This window comes from Paramisgurnus dabryanus, chromosome 5 (assembly GCF_030506205.2).
Source record: "Paramisgurnus dabryanus chromosome 5, PD_genome_1.1, whole genome shotgun sequence".
Lineage (NCBI taxonomy): Eukaryota > Metazoa > Chordata > Actinopteri > Cypriniformes > Cobitidae > Paramisgurnus > Paramisgurnus dabryanus.
In genome coordinates, this window is record NC_133341.1 from 34,202,518 (window position 1) to 34,228,149 (window position 25,632).

At 37.1% G+C, this 25,632-nt stretch overlaps 1 protein-coding gene across 3 annotated transcripts in view; it reads left to right on the plus strand.

Annotated features, from left to right (window-relative positions):
- Positions 1 to 25,632, plus strand: part of tek (TEK tyrosine kinase, endothelial) — a 37,791-nt gene that overhangs the window by 10,972 nt on the left and 1,187 nt on the right. Inside the window, exons 2-21 of one of the 3 annotated variants that reach the window (XM_065251247.2) lie at positions 431 to 733; positions 1,006 to 1,116; positions 1,253 to 1,405; positions 1,795 to 1,926; positions 2,389 to 2,526; positions 6,576 to 6,701; positions 6,793 to 6,938; positions 7,018 to 7,162; positions 7,318 to 7,476; positions 7,875 to 8,009; positions 11,005 to 11,280; positions 11,920 to 12,225; positions 19,676 to 19,836; positions 20,028 to 20,238; positions 20,323 to 20,433; positions 20,566 to 20,756; positions 22,029 to 22,142; positions 22,220 to 22,290; positions 22,373 to 22,413; positions 22,500 to 22,630. In XM_065251247.2, coding sequence (XP_065107319.1) covers positions 431 to 733; positions 1,006 to 1,116; positions 1,253 to 1,405; positions 1,795 to 1,926; positions 2,389 to 2,526; positions 6,576 to 6,701; positions 6,793 to 6,938; positions 7,018 to 7,162; positions 7,318 to 7,476; positions 7,875 to 8,009; positions 11,005 to 11,280; positions 11,920 to 12,225; positions 19,676 to 19,836; positions 20,028 to 20,238; positions 20,323 to 20,433; positions 20,566 to 20,756; positions 22,029 to 22,142; positions 22,220 to 22,290; positions 22,373 to 22,413; positions 22,500 to 22,600 — 3,131 coding nt within the window. In that variant the 3' untranslated portion in view covers positions 22,601 to 22,630. The remainder of the gene's footprint in view (positions 1 to 430; positions 734 to 1,005; positions 1,117 to 1,252; positions 1,406 to 1,794; positions 1,927 to 2,388; positions 2,527 to 6,575; positions 6,702 to 6,792; positions 6,939 to 7,017; positions 7,163 to 7,317; positions 7,477 to 7,874; positions 8,010 to 11,004; positions 11,281 to 11,919; positions 12,226 to 19,675; positions 19,837 to 20,027; positions 20,239 to 20,322; positions 20,434 to 20,565; positions 20,757 to 22,028; positions 22,143 to 22,219; positions 22,291 to 22,372; positions 22,414 to 22,499; positions 22,631 to 25,632) is intronic. The other 2 variants (XM_065251245.2, XM_065251246.2) reach the window with 2 other exon arrangements.

Sequence of the window (25,632 nt, forward strand, 5' to 3'; positions counted from 1 at the left end):
CATCCTAACTGGTTTGTCTTAGGAAGGCAGAGCATTTGTTCAGTATTAGGTTGGATAAAACAGTGTCACTATTCAACATGACAAAAACACACTACTACAGCAACTCAGCAAGGTCTTGCATAATATTTTTTATGTTTAGCAGCACTGTTATCCATAGTTTAAAGTCACATCTAAAGTCTTTGTGAAAATCCTTTTGAATTTTTGAGTGTGCTTCTAACTCTTTATGGGCTGGTGATTTTAATTGATTTGTACAAAAACACAAAATGTATACAATTGAGCTAATAACACGTAACTAACATCTCACACTAGGTTCAGATTTTGCTCTCTCCACACAATGACAATGTGTTTAAATGTTGTATGCAGTCCTTTATGGTTGTTTACTAGATTCACATTATTCACACTGCTGTCATATCTCTTGTCCGTTTTTCAGTTGGTGCTCTGGATATCTCAGATGTGACTCTCATAAATCCAGACCCGGTCGTGTCCTCAGCAGATTCACCGTCACTTATATGTGTGAGCAGTGACTGGACTATTTCTGGCACCAGTTCCTTGAGCTTAGGCCATGAATCTCGCGATCATGAAACTCACATCTTGAGCGCAGAGCCGGATGAAAGCTACCATGCTGCCGCTAAAGTCACGTGGATGTCACGTAACAACACCTTTGGAGAGTTTTATTGCCACATAAAGAACTCAAATGGAAGTAAAATCTACACCTACAAGATGCTAAATGAAGGTAAAAACCCTGACGGCTAAGCAGTTCATTAATTATAGTTCATTAATCATTAAAATACAAAAAAAGTTAATTGTCAAAATGTTCTGTAGCTCACATTTTTACCACTTTATACATAATGAGATTGAAAAAATCAGTTGAACGTTAACACGTAAATGTGATTTTGTCCAATAGATCATTTTTTTTCGCTACATGTGTTGTTATTTATTCATGTCTCTTTAAAAATAAATTACAGAAATTTCCAGTCATCTATAGCAGACTGTTTTCTTGTTTAGCGTCGTTTCTTCCAGAGTCCCTGACTGTGACTGTGAATGAAGGTGAAGATGTAAACATCTCATACACAAGAAAGAGGGACTTACCAGAAGACACAGTCATCTTTAAAGACGGTATGAGGACACATACAGAAGAACTAAATAGGATTGAAAGTTATTTTCACTCCTTCCAGGAAAGCAGATGTTTCGCTTACAAAAATACCAGCAGCAAGAAAATCAAGAATTATTTTTACTGTGGTTTCTTTTCCAGGAAATTATCAACATACATCACCCAAAGAGGACAATATGGACATGGTCAATTACCTTATAAGCAACGCAAAAGCACAAAATTCTGGAATTTATGCCATTCGTTACATTTCTGGTGCTCCTTTCAGCTCGGCGATAACTCGACTGATCGTCAGGAGTAAGAGTTTCTTGTGAGATATTATGAGATTGTATATGATATTCTAGTTCTATATTACTAGCATATTTCGATGGCCAGATTATGTCAGTGTGTAGAAAGATACAAAGTCCTATTAATTATGGGCCGCTATTGCTCATTACATAATTTGTGGGATGAGCCTGGTTTAGATAAGTTTTTGTAGATATTCCAGCAATGTTCAGCTGACTTTAAACATCAGCTGTATGTGCAGAGATAGAAAGTCAGGGTATAGTCATTTGTATTATACAGTATTTGCTTAATTATATCCCTGGAAATATTATAGGCTGTTAATTAAATTAAAGAATGTTTGCAGGAGAAATTTTAACAGACGTGAAGGTCAGTGAGTTAACGGTTAAATGTTATGTTAACAGGTTGTAAGGCTGGTGTATGGGGAGTGGACTGTACCAAGCCGTGTCCACCCTGTGTTAATGGAGGCATCTGTCACGATGGGACAGGACAATGTATCTGCCCTCCAGGATTCACCGGAGCCACCTGTGAAATTGGTAACTTATCGGTCTTATTCAATTTTTTTTGCTAGTTGTATTCATTTGTAATATTTAGAGGTTTAGTTTACTTTGTCTATTTTAAAGTCCATATTTTTCAAAATTTTTCAGAATTATGGAAACCTGGTTTTCATTTTACTGACTAATAGAAACATTAAATCAAAATTGTTCTGGCTGGGAACACTTCTGGAAAAGCTGAGGACATATTTGACATAATGTGCATTCTTCAACTATAAGATAACTGTGATTATAATTAAAAGAGTGACCTTTTTTAATCTGATGATGACTGATTTCATGTCTTTTTTTTAAATAGGAATAATGTCCACCTGATGTACTAAAGCATTTTTTGCTTTATATGTGTAAATAGTCAAAAACACAAAACAGACAATGCATCCTCATGAGGAAAGAACATCATTTGTTAACATAAGTTGTTCTGAAATGAAAGTGTTGTGTGATATGTAGTGTGCGGTGAGGGACGCTTTGGGCGAAGCTGTAAAGAACGCTGTACGGATGGACAATGTCGGGCTTTGATCTTCTGTCTCACAGACCCTTACGGCTGTTCATGTGCATCTGGATGGAAGGGCTTTTCTTGCAGTGAGGGTGAGACATCAAAGATTAACTGCACACTTACTACATCAAACTTTATTGCAAATGATCCAAAGAATGAGTGACATTTAATAAAATCAAATGTCCTGTTGCACTGTAAACGCAAATGCTCAAGTTAATTTAACACATTAGGTTTCTGTTAAGCAGAGCACATCTAAGTTTTGGTCTGTAATTATTTCATTGATAATAGGTTCTTTATTGGTAAGCGATATAATGTTAAAAAGGCCGAATTTTAACATTTGAGTTTCATCTGTTAAAGTATTGTTTTCTAATTTTATATTGCTAAGATTTGTACGAGACGAGGTAAACAGTGCTCTTATTTGTTTGTTTGAGGAACAGACACAATCTAAAGGGGTTAAAATAAACTGGTGGCATCTTATGTGATCTTGAAATGTGATTTTGATCTTGACATGTCAAGACAGCTAACAGATGGATGGTTAAGCCGATCTGTCTGTTTCCTGACCTGGGCCCTGGATAGTCAGTTTTCATAATAACTGAGTTCTAGGGGCTATGTAAGTAACAATATACAGTAAGTTACAAAACAGTCATTTAAGAGTCAAATGCACACAGCCTGCTTGAAGTAGCTGTGAGTTAAAATGGTTAAGTTGCTATGTCACCAAAACAGTCACCCTTTTCAGTCTCCACCCCGAGCACTGTCCACCCTCCACCGCCCCACCCGCCTTTTGGCCAAACAAACCCCTAAGGAATATCACACCATGTGAGAAAATGCTGTTCAATTGATGGATGTCAGGAAACTAAATCATTGAAAAAGGCTTCTGAAAAAAAATTATATACTAGAACAATGGCTAATGTTCATTTATTCATAAATTCCTCAACAATTAGTTGGACTTTAGCTGTCTGTTCTAAACATTTCACAAGCGATTGCTTCAGTGTGGCAGTTCAATGCTGGTTTCTGCAGGAATCTACTCATCAAAGATGTTGAAGTTCTTACTTTATTGGATCCAACCTCAAATCCTCATCCCGTAACCAAACACATTTTAAGTAGGGCTGCATGATCACTTGCACGCAATTGTCACATGCATCTTGTTGATTAGTAGTAAAGTGGGCTGCCGGTTGCCGCTTCTGAAAGCAGCTGATGGTGATTTATTACTTATCAATTAACCGGCTTTACTGAAGAGGTGCGCGAGACAATCGCATGCAAATTATCAGCAGTCCTTACTTTTAAGTTACATTATGGAGTTAGAGAAAACTGAAATTATATATTGTAAAAAGTTATGCAACACTAACGTGATGCTAACGTGTTGCTAACTAGATGCTTTTGTGTTGTTTTATAACGTTAAAGTCTTTGGGAGCCAACGATTTTAATAGAATATCTGTTTCTATTCAGACATTTTTTTTAAGTTACAGACACCGGCCCTGTTGGTGTCTGTTTGTTTATTCGGTTAAACATGGTAAGGTTAACAACTCTTAGTCTCTGTGTCTGTTGGTTTACTAACCCAGAGGTGGAAAAAGTAATAAAATACTGTACTCAAGTAAAAGTAAAGTTACTTTAATAATATTTTACTTAAGTAAAAGTAAAGTTACTGGTCTAAAAATCTACTCAAGTAAAAGTAAAAAGTCATTTGAAATTTACTCAGAGTAAAAGTTACTTTTTTTACAGCGGGGAGAGGTGGATGATTCTAGTATAGTTCAAAAAGGACAAGGAAATATAAATCTCAAACTAGTTGCTTTTAATTGTAGGAACATCTTTACAATTAAAATGCAATAACAAAAGTTAATAAAATAAAAAGCTTTTTTAAACTAAGAAACATTTATGGAATTGTTTAATGATTTTTACATGTGAGTTATGCACTTTTGAAGGTGGTCAGCAGCTGGTAAATACAATCACTATAGTAAGGTTGTAATTAATGTATTGCTGGTAACATACATTACTTTAATAAACTATATATAGTTTAAATGAGCATCTAATAGATGAGGGCCATGGCTGTATACTTTTGACACGTTTATTGTCTTCTAGCTTTCCTGACCTGGGTACCTGATGTCTAAGACCTTTATTCTTTCACTGACTCTCTCTCTCTCTCTCTCTCTCTCTCTCTCTGAAATGTCTAATGACCTGTGCATTCTCGAGGACGTTCTGAAGTTGTGTTTGACTTGACGCGAAGCTGCTAGACCTCGGAAGATAATGCGCGTCGTGCAAATGAGCGGTTAAAACCCGGTAGGCAATTTCGTACTAAAGAGCATGAATCCTACCTTTCATAGGAATGAAACACTCGCTTCGCGTCAGTGGAAAGTGGTCGCTTAAATATGGCCAGGGGTTTCTTTCATAAGATTTGAACTGAGGCGGGTCTGCATTAGCGCACGCCTGTCTCGTCCGTCTCCATGGTTCTTTTTGTGCGTTCCCCCACCCATCAATCATCCGTTGCGCGTCTTTATCACCTTGCTTTTTTAAATATTTTTTTACTCAGTAACGGATATGATTTAAAATGTAGCGAAGTACAATACTTTAAACAAAACATACTTAAGTAAAAGTAAAAGTACAGATTTTAAAAACTACTCAAAAAAGTAAAAGTACACAAAAAACTACTCTATTACAGTAACGTGAGTAAATGTAATTCGTTACTTTCCACCTCTGTACTAACCTAACAATTAGTGTACAGAAACTTATACTTGGTGTACTTCAATGGGACCTTTAAAAACAAAATAAATGTAATTTTCAAAATAAATGTAATATTTGCACTTTTTAAAAGCATTACCTGGCTACAGGTGAAACAGCCATTCGATTCTTCTAAAGGCCTGTAATAGGTCCTTATTTATGTCTAATAGACTCAATAATAATCTTTTACATTTTAATACTTACATGTTTCATATTTAAAAATGTTTTTGTACTGCAGCGCGTTCATGTGTACGTGCATTGTTGTCCCTTTTATAGGCGCATGTATTACTAACGCTCACTTTAAATAACAAAAAAATTGCATAGCAAAGCAGCAACAATACGCCTGAAAATTTTCAGACCAGCACGTATTGCGCCTCGTGTATGATAGGACCCTATCATACACCAGGCACAATGCGGCATAAGGTGTGATGCAAGTGTTTTTGCTTGTTACAGCCAGATGCAGTTATCATTTTCACGTTCAGTGCCACGCTGTTTAAATAGCAAATGCGTTATTAAATGCAGCATTTGTGCGTCCATAGGCGTACTTGGGGTTGGAAAGGGGTAAGTAGAATACATTTAAATGTTGTTGCAAAGTTATTTGTAGTCAGTAGAATGTTTGTTTGGAAACCATCAAAATAAAGTGTTACTATTCTTACTTTTACTATACTATTTCTTATAGTTAGTAAATTGTCAAACCCTAACTATTGAATTAAATTAAAGTGGCATTACTTTAAGATCGAAGGAGCATTTTTAGTTCCCAAAATGCTTTGTGTGGAACTGCATTAGGGAAGTAAATTTTTACTATGTTACTGATGTTTTTAAAATACTGCTTTTTTACAATGTAAAATGAAAATTTTTTGAAGAGTTTACCATATTTTTGATTATGCGGAGTGCAGACGAGTGTTTGTGTTAAGGCTAAAAATGAGAATCATGAAGTGTGTTTCACCACTCAATAAGGCTTTTCTGCCAAACTGGGGTGTGTTTCCCGAAAGCAACTATGGTCGCAAGTTCTGTTGTTACCAGTAGAGTTCAATGGTAACAACAACCATGGTTAGCTAACAATGCTTTCGGAAACGCACCCCTGTTTTGTCTCTAATATGGTTATTTAAAGCAGTAGCGCGCTATTTTGTTTATTCTATTTTGACTGTTGAGTCCGCAAATATACAAATAAAAAGATTAACAGAGGGTTTAGAATCGTGCACATCAGATTATGAATACCCAGGCTTATCTTAACCACTTGTTAAACATGATCATATTATTTCCTATTTTTATTGAATTTCCTATTTTTATTGAATTATTTGTTGAAATATCTTGTAAATAAATATCTTATAAATTGTATTTACTTGCCATCTGACTGTAATATGAAGTGAGATTTCTTTAATTATCATTTGTTATAATACATATTAGATTGAAGTTTTTTTTATTTCAGGGTGTTCTGATGGTTATTATGGTGCAGGGTGTAAACAGGCATGCAACTGTAAACTAGGAGGAAAATGCGATCGCTTCAGAGGATGTGTGTGTGCCGGCCGGCATGGTGCTAGCTGTGAGAGACCAGGTACAAATCCTTATATATATATATGAGCATACGTGGTCCAGCTGGATAAAATCCGTGTCTGAGAGAGTCTGTATTTTGATGTTCTTAAAAGAAAAGAGACCCATTATCATGAGTGACCTGAGAGATGTTGAGATCAATGCAGGAGTGGAGTACAGGGTCAACTGCTCTGCTGTGGGACAGCCTGCTCCTTTACACGGTGAAATAAGCCTGTTAAAGCCAGACAAAAGCCCTCTATATGTGAGCAAATCACTTCATTAATATCCATTAATAGCTGTGTTGTTCATAGGCTCAAATTTTCTTAACGGATTCCTTCCAGACTCTAGACACCTTGACAGAAAGCAATCAGACAATGTCAATGTTTAAGGCGGAGAAGATGGCAATTTCTGACAGTGGTCGCTGGTCCTGTCATGTGAAAACCAAAAACTTTCATGAGACAAAAGAATTCCTGGTAAAGGTCAAAGGTGAGATTAAGAAAGCTGCCTGTGCTGGATTAAAAATACTTTTACATGTAGAAACTTCCTGGAGTCTCTTTTATGTCTTAATTAAATAAATCATTTGCGACAATTACTTATGAACCACTTTTATTTGCTGATAAATAATTCCACCTACGTTTCAGTTCCACCCCAGCCCCAGAACCCTCCCATCCTGAATGCCAGCGGCCCGTATCACCTGCTGGTTCTGCTTAATAAAGATCCCTTTACAGGAGATGGACCTCTAACTTCTGTCAGGGTTTTCTACAAACAAACCAGTTCATCTTCATGGAAGAGCATTGATGGTAAATGTGATTTGCAATGTGAAAGCATTTGTAATGTCCCTTTGTGGATCTGACTAATACAGTTCAGTTAATAACAGCTGGAACATTTGATTTTCATTTATACAAATCTGTCTTAGAAATATTTCCTGTGTGCATTACATTACAAAAGGTGATATGAATTTAGACATAAAACATTTTAGATTAGTTCCAGAAAGTAATGTTTGCAATTCATATGGGCAATAGCGGTATTAGCGGTATAAGCAGTAAAAGGGTTATTTGGGATGAGAAAGAAGAAAGGACAGTATATTAACAAAAAAACAATTCTATTTAACAGACAGCATTAACATTTATAAAGCTGTTATGTAGGTAGAATTTTACATCTAAGAATTTTAATGGTTAAGCCATCTATGTGTTTACAGCGAGCGGTTCTCTGGTAAGGTTAGACAATCTTTCTCCCATGACCCAATACACCATGTACGTGCTGCTCAGTCGCCATGGACCAGGTGGAACAGGCCAGCCTGGGCCTGCAGCAACTTTCACTACACAGACGCTTGGTAATCTCTCTCTCTCTCTCTCTCTCTCTCTCTCTCTCTCTCTCTCTCTCTCTCTCTCTCTCTCTCTCTCTCTCTCTCTCTCTCTCTCTCTCTCTCTCTCTCTCTCTCTCTCTCTCTCTCTCTCTCTCTCTCTATGTATATATATATATATATATATATATATATATATATATATATATATATATATATATATATATATATATATATATATATATATATATATGTAACATAACCCTTACCATAACCTAGCTTTTTTCCAATTAAACTAATTTTTTAATGTTATAGCACTTTTCTCTGTCGTTCCACGTACATGAACTAGAAACAAAGAAAACACAGAAAAGCAAAGAACAAGGAATAGTTTATGATGGAGTATTTTAAGTTACACGTGTCAGGATCCTGTCAGAATCTTGTCTGGTTTTAATGTCTAGTTTGATTTGACAGGGTTCTGACAGTACCATGTTCTGTGTGGGAACAGAACATGGTACTATGTTTTTTGTTCATCCGTCCCTGTTCCTGACAGAGGCTCGTTCATTTTGTCAGGAACAGGGACGAATGAATCCAAACGCTGGCGACGTCGGGGGGTGAACAGAAAACAATTTATTTAAACAAAGACAAACAAGAGCCCACGTAGGGGCAAAACAAACAAGAAACAAACTAAACTAGACTTAGCTACACAAGACTTGAGTACTAGACTATACTGAGCCTGACTACATGCAGGCAAATACAAAACGAACGACCATAGGACAAGAAACACAAGGGGCCCAATTTAACGATCTAAGCGCATCGTCTAAAGCGCACGGCGCTCGGTCTAAATGGTCGTGTCTGATGACACTTTTGCTAATTTAACGACGGGAAAAATGGTTTGTGCGCCGAGCGCACGGTCGAAAAGGGTTGTTCCTATTCTCCTAATGAGTAATGAGTTTGTTTTGGGTGTAACGTGCAATAAACCAATGAGAGTCTTATCTCTCATCCCCTTTAAAAGTCAGTTGCGCTGGCGCTGTGTGTAATCCCTATTTAGATGACGGACCTTGTAAACTAAAAAACTAAGCGGAGGAAAAAGATCCTCAGTTTAAGAATAATGTTAACATTTTTTATTTTATTTATTGAATATTAAAACTTTTTAAAGCCTTTTTCTTTCAGTCATAGAAGTACAGATAGCAGGCTTTGAATAATGTATTGATATCCTACATAATCAATGTAATCTCATAAAATAATTTGCAAATATGCAAGAAAAGGTTTGTACTCTAAAAATACAAACAAGAGATAAAAGAATTTACAAACGTCCAGAGAGCCAAATCGTTTCAGCACTAGAACAGCGCCATGGGATTTTTTACAAAGCATTACTTAAAATGTTTCTCATCTTACCATATCCACAGTTACAGTGTCATCATGTACAATAAATCCGTAAAATAGCATTTAAAAACATTTAAAAATAGATGCATTTGTTTAAAGCAAAGCATTTATTTACTTACCAGACTACAGATGAAGCAGCTCTTTACGTCTTTTAGTCTCAAAATCGGTCCTCATTTATGTCCAAGAGACTCAATAATAATCTTTTACATTCAATCCTTTAATCTTTCATATTTAAAAGCGTTTTTGTGCTGCTTTGCATTCATGTTTGTGATAAGCAAACCCGCGTTGTCGTCCCGTTTATAGGCGCATACTATTGCGCTCTTTAAATGACAAAAAAACATATTGTGCCATTGACTTTAGACTTTAGAGCAGGCTTTAGTTGGTCAATGGCATAGTCTATTTTAGTTGCCTCAAAATAGCAACGCACCAACAATGCGCCTGAACACATCTCGTTTTCAGACCAAAACGCCCATGGGTGCAAAAGGGGGCGCAAATGCATTTGCTATTTAAACAATGTGGTGCTAAACGTGAAAACTATAATTGCACAGGGTGGAAACTATCAAAAGACACTTGCGTTGCGCATTGTGCTGCATTGCGCCGGGTGTAAGATAGAGCCCAAGGGCATTAAATAAGGGAGAAAATCAAGAGGGGAAGAGGTGATAAGTATAATACAATAAAGACCAATGAGGATGACAAGGGAGCGGGGTTAAAGAGACGAGACAAGGAAAACACATGGCCTGATATCAACACACCATGGGCACGTGTTCCCACACAGAACATGGTACTGTGAGAACCCTGTCAAATTGAACTTGACATTAAAACAAGACAAGATTCTGATTTATACAATTTATTTACCATTTAAATAATGTACTGTAATAAGTAGTACTCTACATAGTAAAAACTATATTATGAACATAGTCTAGAGAGGAGTAAATGGAGGTATTATATTTTTTCAGTAATACAATATTGCAATACACCAAGGGTCTTCAACCTTTTAAGGCCAAGGACCCCTTAATTGATAGAAAGGAAGAGCAAGGACCCCCAGTACATGTAATAAAGTAGGAATTAATTACTTACTTTGTTATGGTTACTTTACCAAGATATTAAAATAATCATTTTTGGTATATACAATCACATGCTGTTAACATAACATTTACATTTTACTAAATAGATTTAAACTAAGAACTGCTCTAAGTTTTTAGTTAAGTAAATTATTAGCCTGTTAATGCATTTTTGTTTGATGCATGATAAAAACCCCCATGGGGCCCTGAACCCCCTGTTGAACACCCATGCAATACACAATACTCCAATTCCAAACTATATATATATATATATATATAGTCTTAACGTAACATAGTAAAGAAAGTTAAGCTAATGTCAGCAGTCTTTTAACTAGAAAGATAATTCAATGGGCCTTTAATGAAGAGAAAGATATTACAATTATACATAGAGATTTGGGTATTTTCTTGTAATGCTGATTTGAAACAGTGCTCCATTTAAAAAAAGAACACTGTTTTAAATACATACATTCTATTAGAAGCAAGTGGAAACGTATTGCCCGCTTACAGCTATGTTACTGCTAAGGAGAATCACATCATAATCATATTGAAATATAATAGTAATAGACTGTGTTTGTCCTCAGAGCTGCCCATGGGTGTGACACTAATGCCCAGCAACCAGACCTCACTAATTCTGTCGTGGGACTCTGTGCACACTCAAGAAGAATGGGTTTATGAGGTTGAATGTCAGCAAGCTGGTGCTTCAGGAAATGTGAAAAGCATCCAGCTCCCCTCGAATTCCTCTGTCCTCCATTTGACCAAGCTGAAACCAAGACATAAATACCAGTGTAAGGTGCGAGTGAGCACCAGCATTACCGGACAGCCATGTCCAATCGTTACTGCATGGACACTGAGCGATCGTAAGAATACCTTTTATGTCTCGGTTATTGTTTGTCATCAATTAAACAGCATTTTATTGCAATTGTTTTCATAGAGCCATTATAGTAGAATCAGAATGATACATCTTAACTCTTTCACCGCCATTGACGAGATATCTCGTCAATTAAGAGAAAACGCCCTTCCGCAACTTTTTAAACCCAGAAGTATTGCCCTATGGCAAGCTGCTGCATGTCCGTGTCTGTTTTAAAGATCGCTCTGAATGGGATCTCTATGAAAAGTCTGTCACAAAAATTGAATTATCTCTGCGTTTTGCTCAAAATGTGGTGTTTTTGCAGAAACCTACCCATATTCAAAAGCTGATTACAAAAGAACCACTGAGGGTAGGATGAAACGTTTTTTTTTTGTACGAAAGCAGAGGGTCTGCTCTTTCATTTGGTATATTGTATGTTTATATATTAAAAGAAGAACATTTTCTGGAAGGCATTAAACTTTGGTGAAAATCATGAAAAACGCTGGCGCTGGCTGGCAACTTTTTTTTAAAACGCTGGCAGTGAAAGAGTTAAGCAAAATTTGTTTAAGATGTCTCGCTAGCTGGGCTATGAAAAAACTAGTATCACAAATTAGTATCACATGCTTAAAAGTTATCTCTCATCCATCAGAGCTTCCTCCACCCCCTGCCAATATCTCCACAAGCAACATTAGCGATACCTCAGCCATTGTCACATGGTTGGTGGTTGAGGGTCACTCCATCTTCAAGGTGTTGATCCGTTACCAGCAGACAGAGCAGTCAGACTACAGTCAGCAAGTGCAGATCGGTGTGCAAGCAGAGCAAAGAAGCATGCAGTTCGAGCTCAGAGGCTTGAGAAGCGATACCATTTACCAGTTGGAGCTCTGGACTATAAACAACATTGGAGAGAGTGAGAAGAGACCCCAGTTAACCATCAAGACCCTGCAAGAGAATTTACGTGAGTCTATGGGATTTGGCACTTTTCATGTTTAAGAATCAAGTTCCATTTTGACATATAGGAGGTCTCCATGTTATGGCATGATATGCAATTGCTTATTTATTTATGATACAATTTAACATTTTAAAAACAACTTATTTTAATAAGATTTATATTACAAACCTTAATAAATATAAGTGAACTTTTTATGTTTTAACCCTTGTGTGGTGTTCAAGGGCCTGATTTATAAAACTGTGCATAGCATCCTTACTAAAAGTCTATGTTCGCACAAAAGCCAAAAGTAGCATACACACTCAAAAAAAAGATTTATTAAACCATGCATACGCACACCAGCGGGCAAGTTCCTTTTATAAATCACAGATCACCTGAAAGTGTGTGTATGGTGAATCTTCCTCGTATCCCGCCCTATACACGCCCATTTTTAACCATAAATAGCAAATGCAAATCACCTCCTGAATGCTGATCCTCATATTAATCAAACTGGCATCCAATTTTGTGTTCGTAAACTAAATGCGGCTGGCCAGTAAACGCAAGCCATTGTCGTAATCCTCCAGCATTGTGATCACCGCAGCATTAATATATTTTTACAGCAATTATATAGTACGCCTTGACAAAATCACAGCATAAATGAGAGGTATCAATAAATAAAATAAAAAAGTGTTTTCTGCTCCTTCAGTGTGCGCGTCTGTAACGTGGGGTGCTTAAGAAAAGCGAAGGAGAGTAGAATCCATGTGCAAAAGAGGTTTATTGAGTAAATCCCAAAAAGGGCCAGCAAACATTTCCAACAAGGGGCAATCCAAATTGTAATCCAAAAACAGGCAATGGGTCAGGGCAGGCAAAACAAACAATGTCCAAAAATCAGGCTAGGGTCAAAAACAGACAGATACTAAACAAGATACAGATAACAGATTCAAACAGGCTAGACAATACAGAGTAATGGGGGATTTAACAAGCAGCGGTGACTGAACAGAACTGAAGTGGTTTTAGACATAACAAACAGGAAGTGGGATGTGAAGTGTGACATGGCATGATATCAAAATAAAAGTCAGAACAGAACGGGGTGTCAAAATTAAAGTACAAAATACAAAACACAACTTAACACAGAACAAAACCTTACAGCGTCTGATATATGCGGACTGTTCTCCAGCGGCAGGAGCATTCTTATCTGCTCTACAAATAGCAGACATATAAAAAATTAACAATTAAAATTTTAAAACATAAAAAGTAATTTCCTTTTACCTAGCAGACTTGCATTGACTTGTAAATGTGTGAGTAAATATTTATTTTAATGTAATAGGCGAACACATGTTTCTTCATGCCGTTTGTTATAAACATCATAATTAGGACTATTATAATGATAACATAGAGAGAAACGATTACCCGGGAGCTTGATTGCTGTATTTCCCCACTTGATGATAAAAATGCACATTAATTAAGAAAAATATTTGGTTATTTACATTGTGTTCTGCAGTTATATAATGGAGGCATATTTGATTATATCCATCTGTCGGTCCATGGGTGGACATTATGACCGTGAGACAGCAATGATTAAATATTTAAAAGTAATTTTTGATTTAAGATTTAATTTTACAAGATGTATATGAAACAATTATCACTCAGTACAAGTGCAAATAACACTGCTGGATTTCATCTTCATGATAACGTGGATCTAACGTATGATATAGTGTATGTGTAATCAATACTTATAATCGTTCTTGCCATTTTTACTTTCTTCAATTTGATTTTAGTTCACTTTTTCACCATCTGTGTAGCCGCTTCCCATTAATTCTCTTCAGAATGTGCATATGCATGGGTCAGAGGTTGCTTACAGGTGCACACATTCTGTTTTTAATGTTTACAAAAACAAAAATTTCTGCAATCAATTAACCTCAGATTCATTGGCTTTTTTCTATATAGAACATAAAAATATACAACTTTTTAATAACTCTACACTGTGCACACCTTACACATTTATTTAACATTTTGTATGTGGTGTCTGTGTCCATTAAATCCAGGGGTACTAAAGAGGACATTTTACAAGACATTTTTTAAGATGTAAAATAAATCTTTGGTGTCCCCAGAGTACGTATGTGAAGTTTTAGATCAAAATACCATATAGATAATTTATTATAACATTTTAAAATTGTCACTTTGTAGGTGCGAGCAAACATGTGCCTTCTTGGGTGTGCCCTTTAAAATGCCAATGAGCTGATAAAATGCAAACACTGATCGCCATAATGGTGGGTTGTTGAAATTAAAACTTAATTGTGCTGTCAATTATTTTTTCTTTCTCTCTGCACTTAATGGCACTACCATGTTTTGATAGTGCAGATTAAGGGGAGGTATTATTATAATAAGATCCCCTTTTGACATCACGACATCCAGATTTCAACCTAATTTTTTCACGTGCTTGCAGAGAATGGTTTACCAGAATGAAGTCAGTGGGTTGATTTTTATCACATTTTCTAGGTTGATAGAAGCACTGGGGACCCAATTATAGCACTTAAACATGAAAAAGGCAGAATTTAATAATATGTCCCCTTTAAGAGTGTGAAAATTGAATGTGTTATATAACTTCACTCTGTTTGCAAAAGTGTGTTTGTGTATATGTTTGTACATATGTGATAGATGCATGTCATAGTTTTTCCTTGTGCTCTTGCTGTAACGGCGCAATGATACATCATATTATATATCAAGCATGAACAGGTGTTTGCTGTCCCAAACACTTTATCCTCTGTCTTACAGGGCTAATTCTACATTTTCCCATTATCTCCCTTACAAAATAAACTTGGTTACCTTTCAGTCAGTCACTCCGATGTTACATCGGTGATTGACGAATTAGGAACTTGCCAGGCGAGTATAAATTGAGCAGCAGGTGCAATGAATCAGTATTCTTTTGCTTCGGAGCCAAGCGTTCTGCTCTACTAGAAGTGTGTGTATGCTGGGAGTTCTTTCTCTACTATTCAGATCTGATCTTAGGCGTTAAGACGTTGAAACATGAAAATGTCATTTTAAATGATTTTTTGCTTTTATTATAATTACAACTTAAATAACTGTAAATATTATTGAAAATAATATTACAAAATTTTAATCAAAAAGACAAATAACTTGATTGTCATTAATAATAGGCATGGAAAACAAACTTCTCATTTCCAAAGCCTCATACAGCTTGTGCCTATGTGCGTTGAACTTCAGAGAGCATTGACTGTACATCACCTTTAAGCGTTTATTGTGTCTTTCAGCATAGTTACATATGTGACCCATTCTGTCTAAATGAGTGGGATGTTTTCAGAAAAAATAAGTAGCCTACATTAATCTCTCTTCTAGCAATTTAAATACTCTATTAATTAAACATCTAATATGTTTTCTGAGAGTGAAATGACTAATACTATGATGTGTGTCATGTCTGACATCTTGGTTTCGGTTTAAAAACATGCAGGAATTTGAAAATAAAATGCAGGACTTGCTTGATTTTTAAAGAGTTATTAAGAGAGATAAATTCACGACGGATTTATGTTGAAAAGTTATTAAGATCGACAAGACTCGCGCTGACTGACAGATCCAAAACGCAACACACAGACACGCAAGTACAAGCACTGACAGAATAGTTTAAAAACATCTGTTTTGACAAGAATTTACAAAGCATAATAAGCATTACAACAAACTTGCTGAGCTCGTTATTAACTATGTCCATAGCCTACAGTGTTTGCGCGAACATAACGAATTGTTTAAAAAAAAAAACTTTCTCATTAATCTTCATCTAAATTAATAAATAATCAGATATTCGTTTAAAATTTTAAATAAAAGTATGCAGTCAGTTTTGACTTAGTTCAAAACAAGCAAAATTATTTTAAACAATAAGGTAATTAGAAAGATTTAATTCAAATGTTTCAGTTGTTATTTACTTACTTTATTTTTATGTTGATTGCAATTCATGTCATTATAATCTTCATTTTAAATTTTGGTTTTAAAATGTAACATTTTCATACATTTTTATCTATTTACTTATTTATTTTATATTCACCTAGATTAACAAGGAAGCTTGCTTTAACTTGAGACACAGACTTATTAACGAATATTTTATTATCAGAGTGCAGCATTTTATCAAGGTTTTCTGGTCTTGTGTAATTAAATAAAAAAAATAAAAGGGTCTTTTTTTACAGTTGGGTTAAAAGAAGTTTGATGTTAGCAGCAATTTAAAACTAATTCCAAAACAGCTCGCAAAGAAAATGTCATTAATGTCATTTTATAGATTGCACTCATTCACTTCACACACATATTATACGTGCTTTAAGGGGTTTATAATTTAGGGCTGTTCCAGTAAACACGTGATTATGTCTGGCCGAATATTTTTTCTGTTATTCGGATCAATTCGTTATTCGTTTTGAAGCCATTATCCATGCCCTTCCGAATAACGTATTCGGCTTCGGACACATCCCTACTGACAACTGTACACATGTATATGTGTCTTAGAGCGCAGCACACACGGTTGGTTTTTGAGAAACCTGGCTGTGTGCACTGTGAGTATTCCTGTGCACGTGTTGCACTTCAGCCTCGCGCTTTGAGAAGAATATCTCAGGCCCACGCCCTTAAGGATCCGGTCCCGCTTCTATCAAGGCAGAGCGGTGACTGCACTCGTGGGAGTTGCAAAATGATTTTATGCATGCGACGGTATCCCCGCCTACATCCGTGACATCTGTCTCCCTCTCTCGCGTGGCGGGGGGTGCACTAAGGAATTTTGAGTGGGCAGCCATAACACTCAATATAAAATATAGCAGCCATGCTCAAATATTACAACAAAGCACAATGCTTTAAATAATGTATTGATAAGAACTTTCAATTCAATTCAATTTTATTTATATAGCGCTTTTCACAATTATTTAATTGTTTCAAAGCAGCTTTACATTAATAAAAGAATCATAGAAGCAATTTGACAAATTGATATGCATGACAATTTCATCTAAAGGTTATCCTGTTTGCAGAAAGAAACGCATCAGACAAGCACAAGCCTTAAAATAAGACTGTGTCTTACGGCAAGTCCAAAGATAAATCATTCTGCTTTGTTCATAAAACAGCAAATTAGGTATTATAATACAACATAACATTGTAAAACACCACGTATTACCTTACGATTAACTTGAGGCGTAAAAACTCCTCCTGAACTTATAAATCTGTATATTTTTGCGTGTAAAGTTTTTCTTTAACAAGAGCTGAATGAGCTGATGTTGAGGACAAAAGCAGAAAAACCTTTGTGTAAGACAACCAGACATTGGTAGATTGCCAACAAAGGACGTTATTTGTCTAAAGAGACATAGGACCCTATCTTGCACCCAGCGCAATTGACTTTGTCAGTGACGCATGTATCATTCGTATTTTGCGCCGGCGCACAGCGCGGTTTTTCCCTCCACAGATGCACGTCAGCAAACTAGGGAATGAACTTGCGCTCCCTGGGCGGTTCAGCGCAAAAAGGAGGCGTGTTGCGGCGCAAACCATCTCTTATGCTATTTTGCAGTTTCAAAAAACAATTGCGCTACTAACCAAAAAAAACTAGTCTAAAGTCAGTGGCGCGTTGCGCGTTGTTCATTATGCTATTTTAAGGGCGCATGCTTGACCATAATGTATAGCGTGCACAACGCGCATACACTTTGCTTATCTAATCTACACAGATGCAACAGTTATTTTTGCAAATCATAAATTGTTACACTTAAAAATATTAATACACGAGATAAGGGGAATCATAGTGGTGAGCATTGTGGTGATAGTTTTTATTTATTCTCATGCAAATAACGATTAAAATATTTTCATAACTTTGTTGTGTGGCTGTATTACGTTTATTTTATGTAAATAATAGTTAAAATGTTTTCATAAGAAACCTTAATGTATATGAACTTGATTTGTAAGAGTACTTTGGAGTTGGACCTTGCTTGCGTTTCTTGGGTCCGATTTCAAAGCCCCCAAACCCTTTCAGCGGTGAGGGTGGACGCAGCGATGTCCTCTGCTGACGTCAAGTCCTGAGGCAGATCCACCTCCCGTTACACGGCGTGCCCGATTTATGCTGGCAAGCGTGGGATTCCCCCGTACAAGGACGTCGGTCTCCTCGGCTGTGAACCGCTCCTGGCGTGCGCCTGGTAAATCCGTCATAATAATAGCAACCCGCCATGGAACTTGCGCCCTTGCGTTTAAAGGGAATGTTGGCTAGCGTTCTGATTGGTTTATTTGACGTTACGCCCAAACCACACCTATGAATAATGAACCTACTTCAGACCAACCCCTTATTGATTTGCGCCCGGCGCAAGAGTTATTTCTCCCGCCGGGAAAATATCAACAGCGCCCAAGATCCGCCCACAAACTCACTTGCGCGTTGCGCTTCGCACTTGCATTTCAGATCGTTAAAATAGAGCCCATACTGTTTTTTATAGTTGGCTTAACATTTTTTGGTGGTGGGGTGGCGATGTCCCCCTAACCCCCACCATGGACCCGACCTTGTCTAGATGATTAGAGGATTCTTCACTCAGAAGGCATTTTTTAAGAGAAACCTACAAAACACTTATCTGCAGAAGCTAAACTGTGCATGTGTTGCATATGTACAGTATGTCATCGACTGCGATTATCATGCGCGTGTCATCAGTAAAGCCGGTTCGGTGATTAGTATTAAAATCGCCATCAGCTGCTTTCAGATGGAGCAGCATTTATTACACAGACCCGTAGTTCACCGAGAAGCTAGGCAAAATCGGGTTCATAATCGAGGAAAATCGATTCCGAGTATCTATGCGATTTTGCCTAGCTTCTCGGTGAACTACGGGTCTGTGTAATAAATGCCGCTCCATCTGAAAGCAGCTGTTGGCGATTTACTTCTAATCACGGAAAATCATAATCACTTCTAATCATAAAAAAACATGAAGGTGCATAAATGATGACAAATTTTTCATTTTTTTGTAAACTATCCCTTTAAAATCTGCTACTTAAGTGTTATGTAGGCTGGCATGTAGAGTTTATTTGTGAATAAACTCTACATGGCATTTGTGAATGATGTGTTATAATACAGCATCTGTTCAGTTGTGTTTGTGCTGAGAAGACTAACACAAATGTGTACAATTTCCAACTAGATTCAAAGAATTAAGCACCAATAATGTAGAAAAACTCACTTTATTTATATTTATTTAAGATAAACAGGTTTTACCCTTTATATGAGAATATATTTTTCTACTTTTATAACAAAACAAATAGCACTTCAATTTATAAATATAAGCTAACAGAAGTAAATGATCAATAATAACCGTAAATTCTGTCTTGTGTTGACTGAAAAAAGGTTAAAGTAAACATCTGTAAATTCCAAATATGATTTCCATGTACCACTTTTTAACCACATCAAGCATGGATTTTGAGGAAGACTGTGTCAAGCTAAAATGTGTTTAATAACCAAATTAATTAATGTTTTTGTGTGTTTTAGAGCTGCATGGGTTTGGAGGTCATGGGAATATGCTCTTCTACGCAATACTGGGCTCTGCTGGTATGACCTGCATTACAATACTACTGGCCTTCTGTATTGTACTGCAGCTCAGGAGAGCCACTTACCAGAGACGCATGATGCAAGCCTTTAACAACATAGTGGTGAGTCACAGTGCCTGTCTCCCTGTGTGTGTGTGTGTGTGTGTGTGTGTGTGTGTGTGTGTGTGCACGCACATTTTATGTCAATCATTAGTCAATCACACATTGTGTTTGAAATGTGTATTCTCAATAACCTTTTCAAACACATTTAATAAATCTATTGATTAAAAAAACTGAAATTACTTTGTCCACAGAGAGAAGAGCCTGTGGCCCAGTTCTTTTCTGGCTCCCTAAACATGCAGAAGAAAACTCAGAATGCCAGCCAATCTGTAGCCTATCCAACCCTGGAATGGAGTGATATAAAGTTCCAGGATGTGATTGGAGAGGGGAACTTTGGCCAGGTGTTAAAAGCTCGCATTAAGAAAAACGGACTAAGGATGGATGCTGCCATCAAGAGAATGAAAGGTGAGGACATCAGTAACAATCTATCTCAACTAGTAAAGCATGTTAACAACGGCATGTCCTAAATGCCAATTCTCTTGACACCAGAATACGCGTCTAAGGATGACCATCGAGACTTTGCCGGGGAACTTGAGGTTTTGTGCAAACTAGGTCATCATCCGAACATCATCAATCTTCTGGGAGCATGTGAACACAGAGGTGCTTCACACAAATCTTCAAAAACCTCAACCAATTATTAAAATGCAACAGTATACTGTTTCTTCAATACACCACTGCTGGGTCTTTACTTGGATGATATGGGAGCTTAATTTTACACTGTTTCTGCTGCAGGTTATCTGTATTTGGCCATTGAATACGCTCCTCACGGAAACCTGCTGGATTTCCTGCGGAAGAGCAGAGTATTGGAGACCGATCCCGCTTTTGCCATCGCAAATAGCACTGCGTCCACACTCTCATCGCAGCAGTTATTGCACTTCGCTGCAGATGTGGCCCGTGGCATGGACTACCTGAGCCAGAAACAGGTGAGCACAGAAAACAACACTGAAAAACAATGTGATATCAATGTGACTGGTTATTTACTTACTGTTTTACACCAGCACTTACAGACAATGGGTCTCATTCATGAAACACGAGCATAGCGAATTTTTGTGTAAATCGTTCGTAAAGTCCTTTTGGCGTACATTTTCGGATTCATGAAAATGTGCGTATTTTCCAAATGTTAGTGGGTACGAAAGAAATCTACACCTGCTCCCAGCCACGCGTAAATGGTGCGTTTAACATCCGAACGTTTTGCTCATCAAGGCGGCTGTATTTTAATTCACCATAATCATGTACATATTACACAGCATTTTGTAAAAAATATTATACAGTAATTATATACGTTTTATCTTTTAACTTAAGCTCCAGTAATAGCATCTGCAAATGGAACACTTTATCAAATACATTATTGATTTCAATAGGGCTGGGCAAACGAAATTGTTAAGGAAATTGTTTCCTATAAAATGGTCAAAATCAGGCATAACACATTTACGATGGCTAATATATAGATTTGGCAGAGCGCTGCGCAAAAGGCGTATTTTCAGAGACACGCAGACTTACTTGCCGAGAATGAAGACTGGTTAATGAGTTGTTTCAGGCTACCCAGACCAGTTCTTTTGTGAAAAGTTAAATCTGCTCAAATGTAAACTGCTTGTGTATTTTCTCTAAAATTATATTTTTTAATTTTTGAATAAGATTTTTTTGAAGTTAACTAATTCGTTTTTGCAGTAAAGTTTCAGTTCGATTAACAGATGAAATTTCATTAACAGCATCTGTAATGTGCTGCCAAGCTTCCTTTTTTTTAGGACCTGAGACGCCACTATGTATGCTTGAAAACAAAATTTGACTTTTTGAATTAACTTCTGATAATAAAACTTCAATTTCTGCATCTGATACATTTTTCTTTTTCATTTGCTTTTAAGAAGACATGTTTAAATCCTTCGTTTGGTGTCATATTATGATGCCCATATATAGTTTTCAGTCGGATTTAATGGGCAGTATTTATGGTAATTGAGAATAAGTGTGCACGCGCCTCCCATGTACGATTGATAGGAATTCATTAACACATACACACATTTAACTATTAAATCTGAAGTTTACAAAGTATTTGTGAATCAGGAGGAGAGTTTTCGGGAAGGTCTGTTTACGTGCAAATCACTCACATATTTACTCATATATTTACGAATGTTTCATGAATGGGACCCAATGTATTAATCTGCCTTATAATATTCATCTTAAACGTTATTATGTTGCAGTTTATTCACCGTGATTTGGCAGCTAGAAACATCCTGGTAGGAGAAAACTTTATGGCAAAGATTGCTGATTTCGGCCTGTCCAGAGGACAAGAGGTTTATGTTAAAAAGACCATGGTAGGCATACAGAATTCTACTGGTATTTTTATCATTATATGAGCACATTTGATCTTATCATGTGTGTTTCTCTTTAGGGTCGTTTACCGGTCAGATGGATGGCCATCGAATCTCTGAACTACAGCGTGTACACGACCAATAGTGACGTGTAAGAAACCTTTCTATCATCAGCAATTTTATCTTCTCCTGCTATGCCTGCCTTATTTAAAATCAGTTATTTCTCTGAGCAGATGGTCATATGGTGTGTTGCTTTGGGAGGTCGTAAGTTTAGGTCTGTTTCATCTGATAGTCAATAGTCCATACTGTTATGATATAAATCTTCACTGAAGGGGTAATTCCTTGGCTCTTCATTGGCAGGTGGCACACCGTACTGTGGAATGACATGTGCAGAGCTATATGAAAAACTACCACAAGGCTATCGGCTTGAGAAACCGCTCAACTGTGATGACGAGGTGTAAGTGTGTGAACTGTGTGCAATTGTGCCAGCAGTGAGTGATTAAAAGTACCTCAGCAGATATATAAAACAAGAGTTTTTATGAATGTTCATGATCAGTGAAATCTGAGGTCAGGTCTTTGTAGTTTAAAGGAACACTTCACATTTTTGACAATATGGTAATTTTCCTAGCCTGGTAATACAATCCTCTGCTACTTATCTTTTCTTTATAGACATAGTCTGGCTGGGCATAATTGATAAGTGTTTACCTTCTCGTGGGGGGTGCTTTTCTGAAGTTTAACATCTTTGGTGTAAATGTAAGCCAATCACATAACGTTTGGTTATGACTTGTGGTATGCTCCGGCTAAGCCTCATCAAACTTCTGTTGTAAACACATATAAGATGCAAAAACATATCCATCGAGCGAACACTTTTCACAAAACCTATCAGGAGTAGGGAACAACATCATCTCCTTTAAAAATGTTTAACTAACACTCTTCTTGTTCGGCTTCAGTTGGCAAATGCTGGGAATATTCTCCACAACAGAGCGAATAACATTTAGTGCTTCCATGTCCGCTGTAAACTACATTTGGCACTTAGCGTCTACGTTATGGCTTTCAGCCCACCCTCTGTTTGTTGATTGGCCCAGGCCGTTTTGGAGCCAGAGGAAAACAGTTATAATTGGAGATATCTAAATTTCAGTTCGCTTCTGTACTTAGTCTTACGTAGTCATGCTATAATTTTCCAGCTCCCCTAAGCTAAACATTTGAGTTTTACCATTTTGGAACCTCCGGGTCTGGCGGTACCACTTTTAGCATAGCTTAGCATAATTCATTGAATCTGATTACACTATTTAGCATTGCACTCAAAAATTACTTGACTCTTCTGTAGTTACATTGTGTACAAAGACAGACAGAAAAATAAGAGTTGTGATTTTCTAGGCCGATATGGCTATGAACTATATTCTAATTCCAGCGTAATAATCAAGGAACTTTGCTTCCGTACCATAGGTGCAGTAGGCGCAATGATATTACGCAGCATCTGAAAATAGTCCCCCAGCTCTGCAACTACACAAACTTAGTGCCTTTCAAAGCCAGAACAATTCATTATAAAAAAATAGATAATGTTTTCCTCAGACATTAAGTTCCTTTTCAAAGCTTTTGACAGTATGGCAAAACCTTTGATATCAAAGGCTCTAAAACATTTAGGGCCCTATTTTAACGATCTGAAACGCAAGTGTGAAGCGCAAAACGCAAGTGACTTTGTGGGCGGATCTTGGGCGCTGTTGCTATTTTCCCGGCGGGAGAAATAACTCTTGCGCCAGGCGCAAATCAATAAGGGGTTTGTCTGAAGTAGGTTCATTATTCATAGGTGTGGTTTGGGCGTAACCTCAAATAAACCAATCAGAACGCTATCCAACATTCCCTTTAAACGCATGGGCACAAGTTCCATGGCGGGTTGCTATTATCATGACGGATTTACCAGGCGCACGCCAGGAGCGGTTCACAGCCGAAGAGACCCACGTTCTTGTAAGAGCAGTCAAAGACAAAGAAGTTGTTTTGTATGGGTATAGGAGAAACCCGCCCAAATCAGCGTCGGTTAAACAGGCGTGGGAGGAAATAGCCACAATTTTCTCATCAGCTGGCATCCCCATCGTTGCGCCAAGCGCTACAATGATGTCAGGAGATGGGGGAATCCCAAGCTTGCCAGCATAAATCGGGCACGCCGTGTAACGGGAGGTGGATCTGCCTCCACACATGACCTGACGCCAGCAGAGGACATTGCTGCGTCCACCCTCACCGCTGAAAGTGTTGAAGGCGGTTTGGGGGCTTTGAAATCGTACCCAAGAAACGCAAGCAGTCCAACCCCAAAGTGCACTTACAAATCCAGTTCACATCCATTAAGGTTACTTATGAAAACATTTTAATTGTTATTTACATAAAATAAACATAATACAGCCACACAACAAAACTTATGAAAATATTTTAATCGTTATTTGCATGATAATTTTTTAACGCAGCCACACAATAAATAAAAACTATCACCACAATGCTCACCACAATAATTTCCCTTATCTCATGTGTTAATATTTTTTATTGTAACAATTAATGATTTGCAAAAATAACTGTTGCATCTGTGTAGATTAGAAAAGCAAAGTGTGTGCGCGTTGTGTATGCTATAGGCTACATTATGGTCAAGCATGCGCCCTTAAAATAGCATAATGAACAACGTGCAACGCGCCACTGACTTTTGACTAGTTTTTTTTGGTCAGTGGCGCAATTGTTTTTTGAAACTGGAAAATAGCATCAGGGATGGTTTGCGCCGCAACACGCCTCCTTTTTTGCGCTGAACCGCCCAGGGAGCGCAAGTTCATTCCCTAGTTTGCCGACGTGCGTCTGTGGAGGGAAAAACCCGTTGTGCGCCGGTGCAAAATACAAATGATACATGCGTCACTGACAAAGTCAATTGCGCTGGGTGCAAGATAGGGCCCTTAATGTTCTTAAATCTGTTGTAAGGCACATTTGAATGTATTGTATATCTTATGTAAATTGTAGTGTATGTCTAATCCCTTGCTATTTGTTTATTGTTGTTTCACAATTGCTGTATTTTGACTATTTGCACTCAAGCAAACCAAAAATCACATTGAAAGTTACCTCGCTGGGGACTATTTTTTGGCGCTGCATAATATCATTGCGCCTGCTGCACCCAATCTTTGTTTATTACGCTGGAATTAGGGTTATAATATATATTTTTCAAAATATTTTTTTTTATTTAGTTTTGTAATTTGTTTTTTTTTATTTAAGTTTAGTTCTAGTTTTTTAGTAATGCATAAATTATTTTGATTACATTTTTATTTTCCCAAAATCATTACTTTGAGTTTTTATTTAGTTTTAGTATAGTTTTAGTCTATAGCGTAATATCATGGTACTGGTGGTCAAAAGTTTACATACACCTTGCCAAATCAGGAAATGTTAAAAATAAAAAGGATTATTTTCAAAATAAGGTTTGTTTTATTTTGTTGTGCCCTGTGCCCTGAACAAGTTAGTTGTCAGCAGT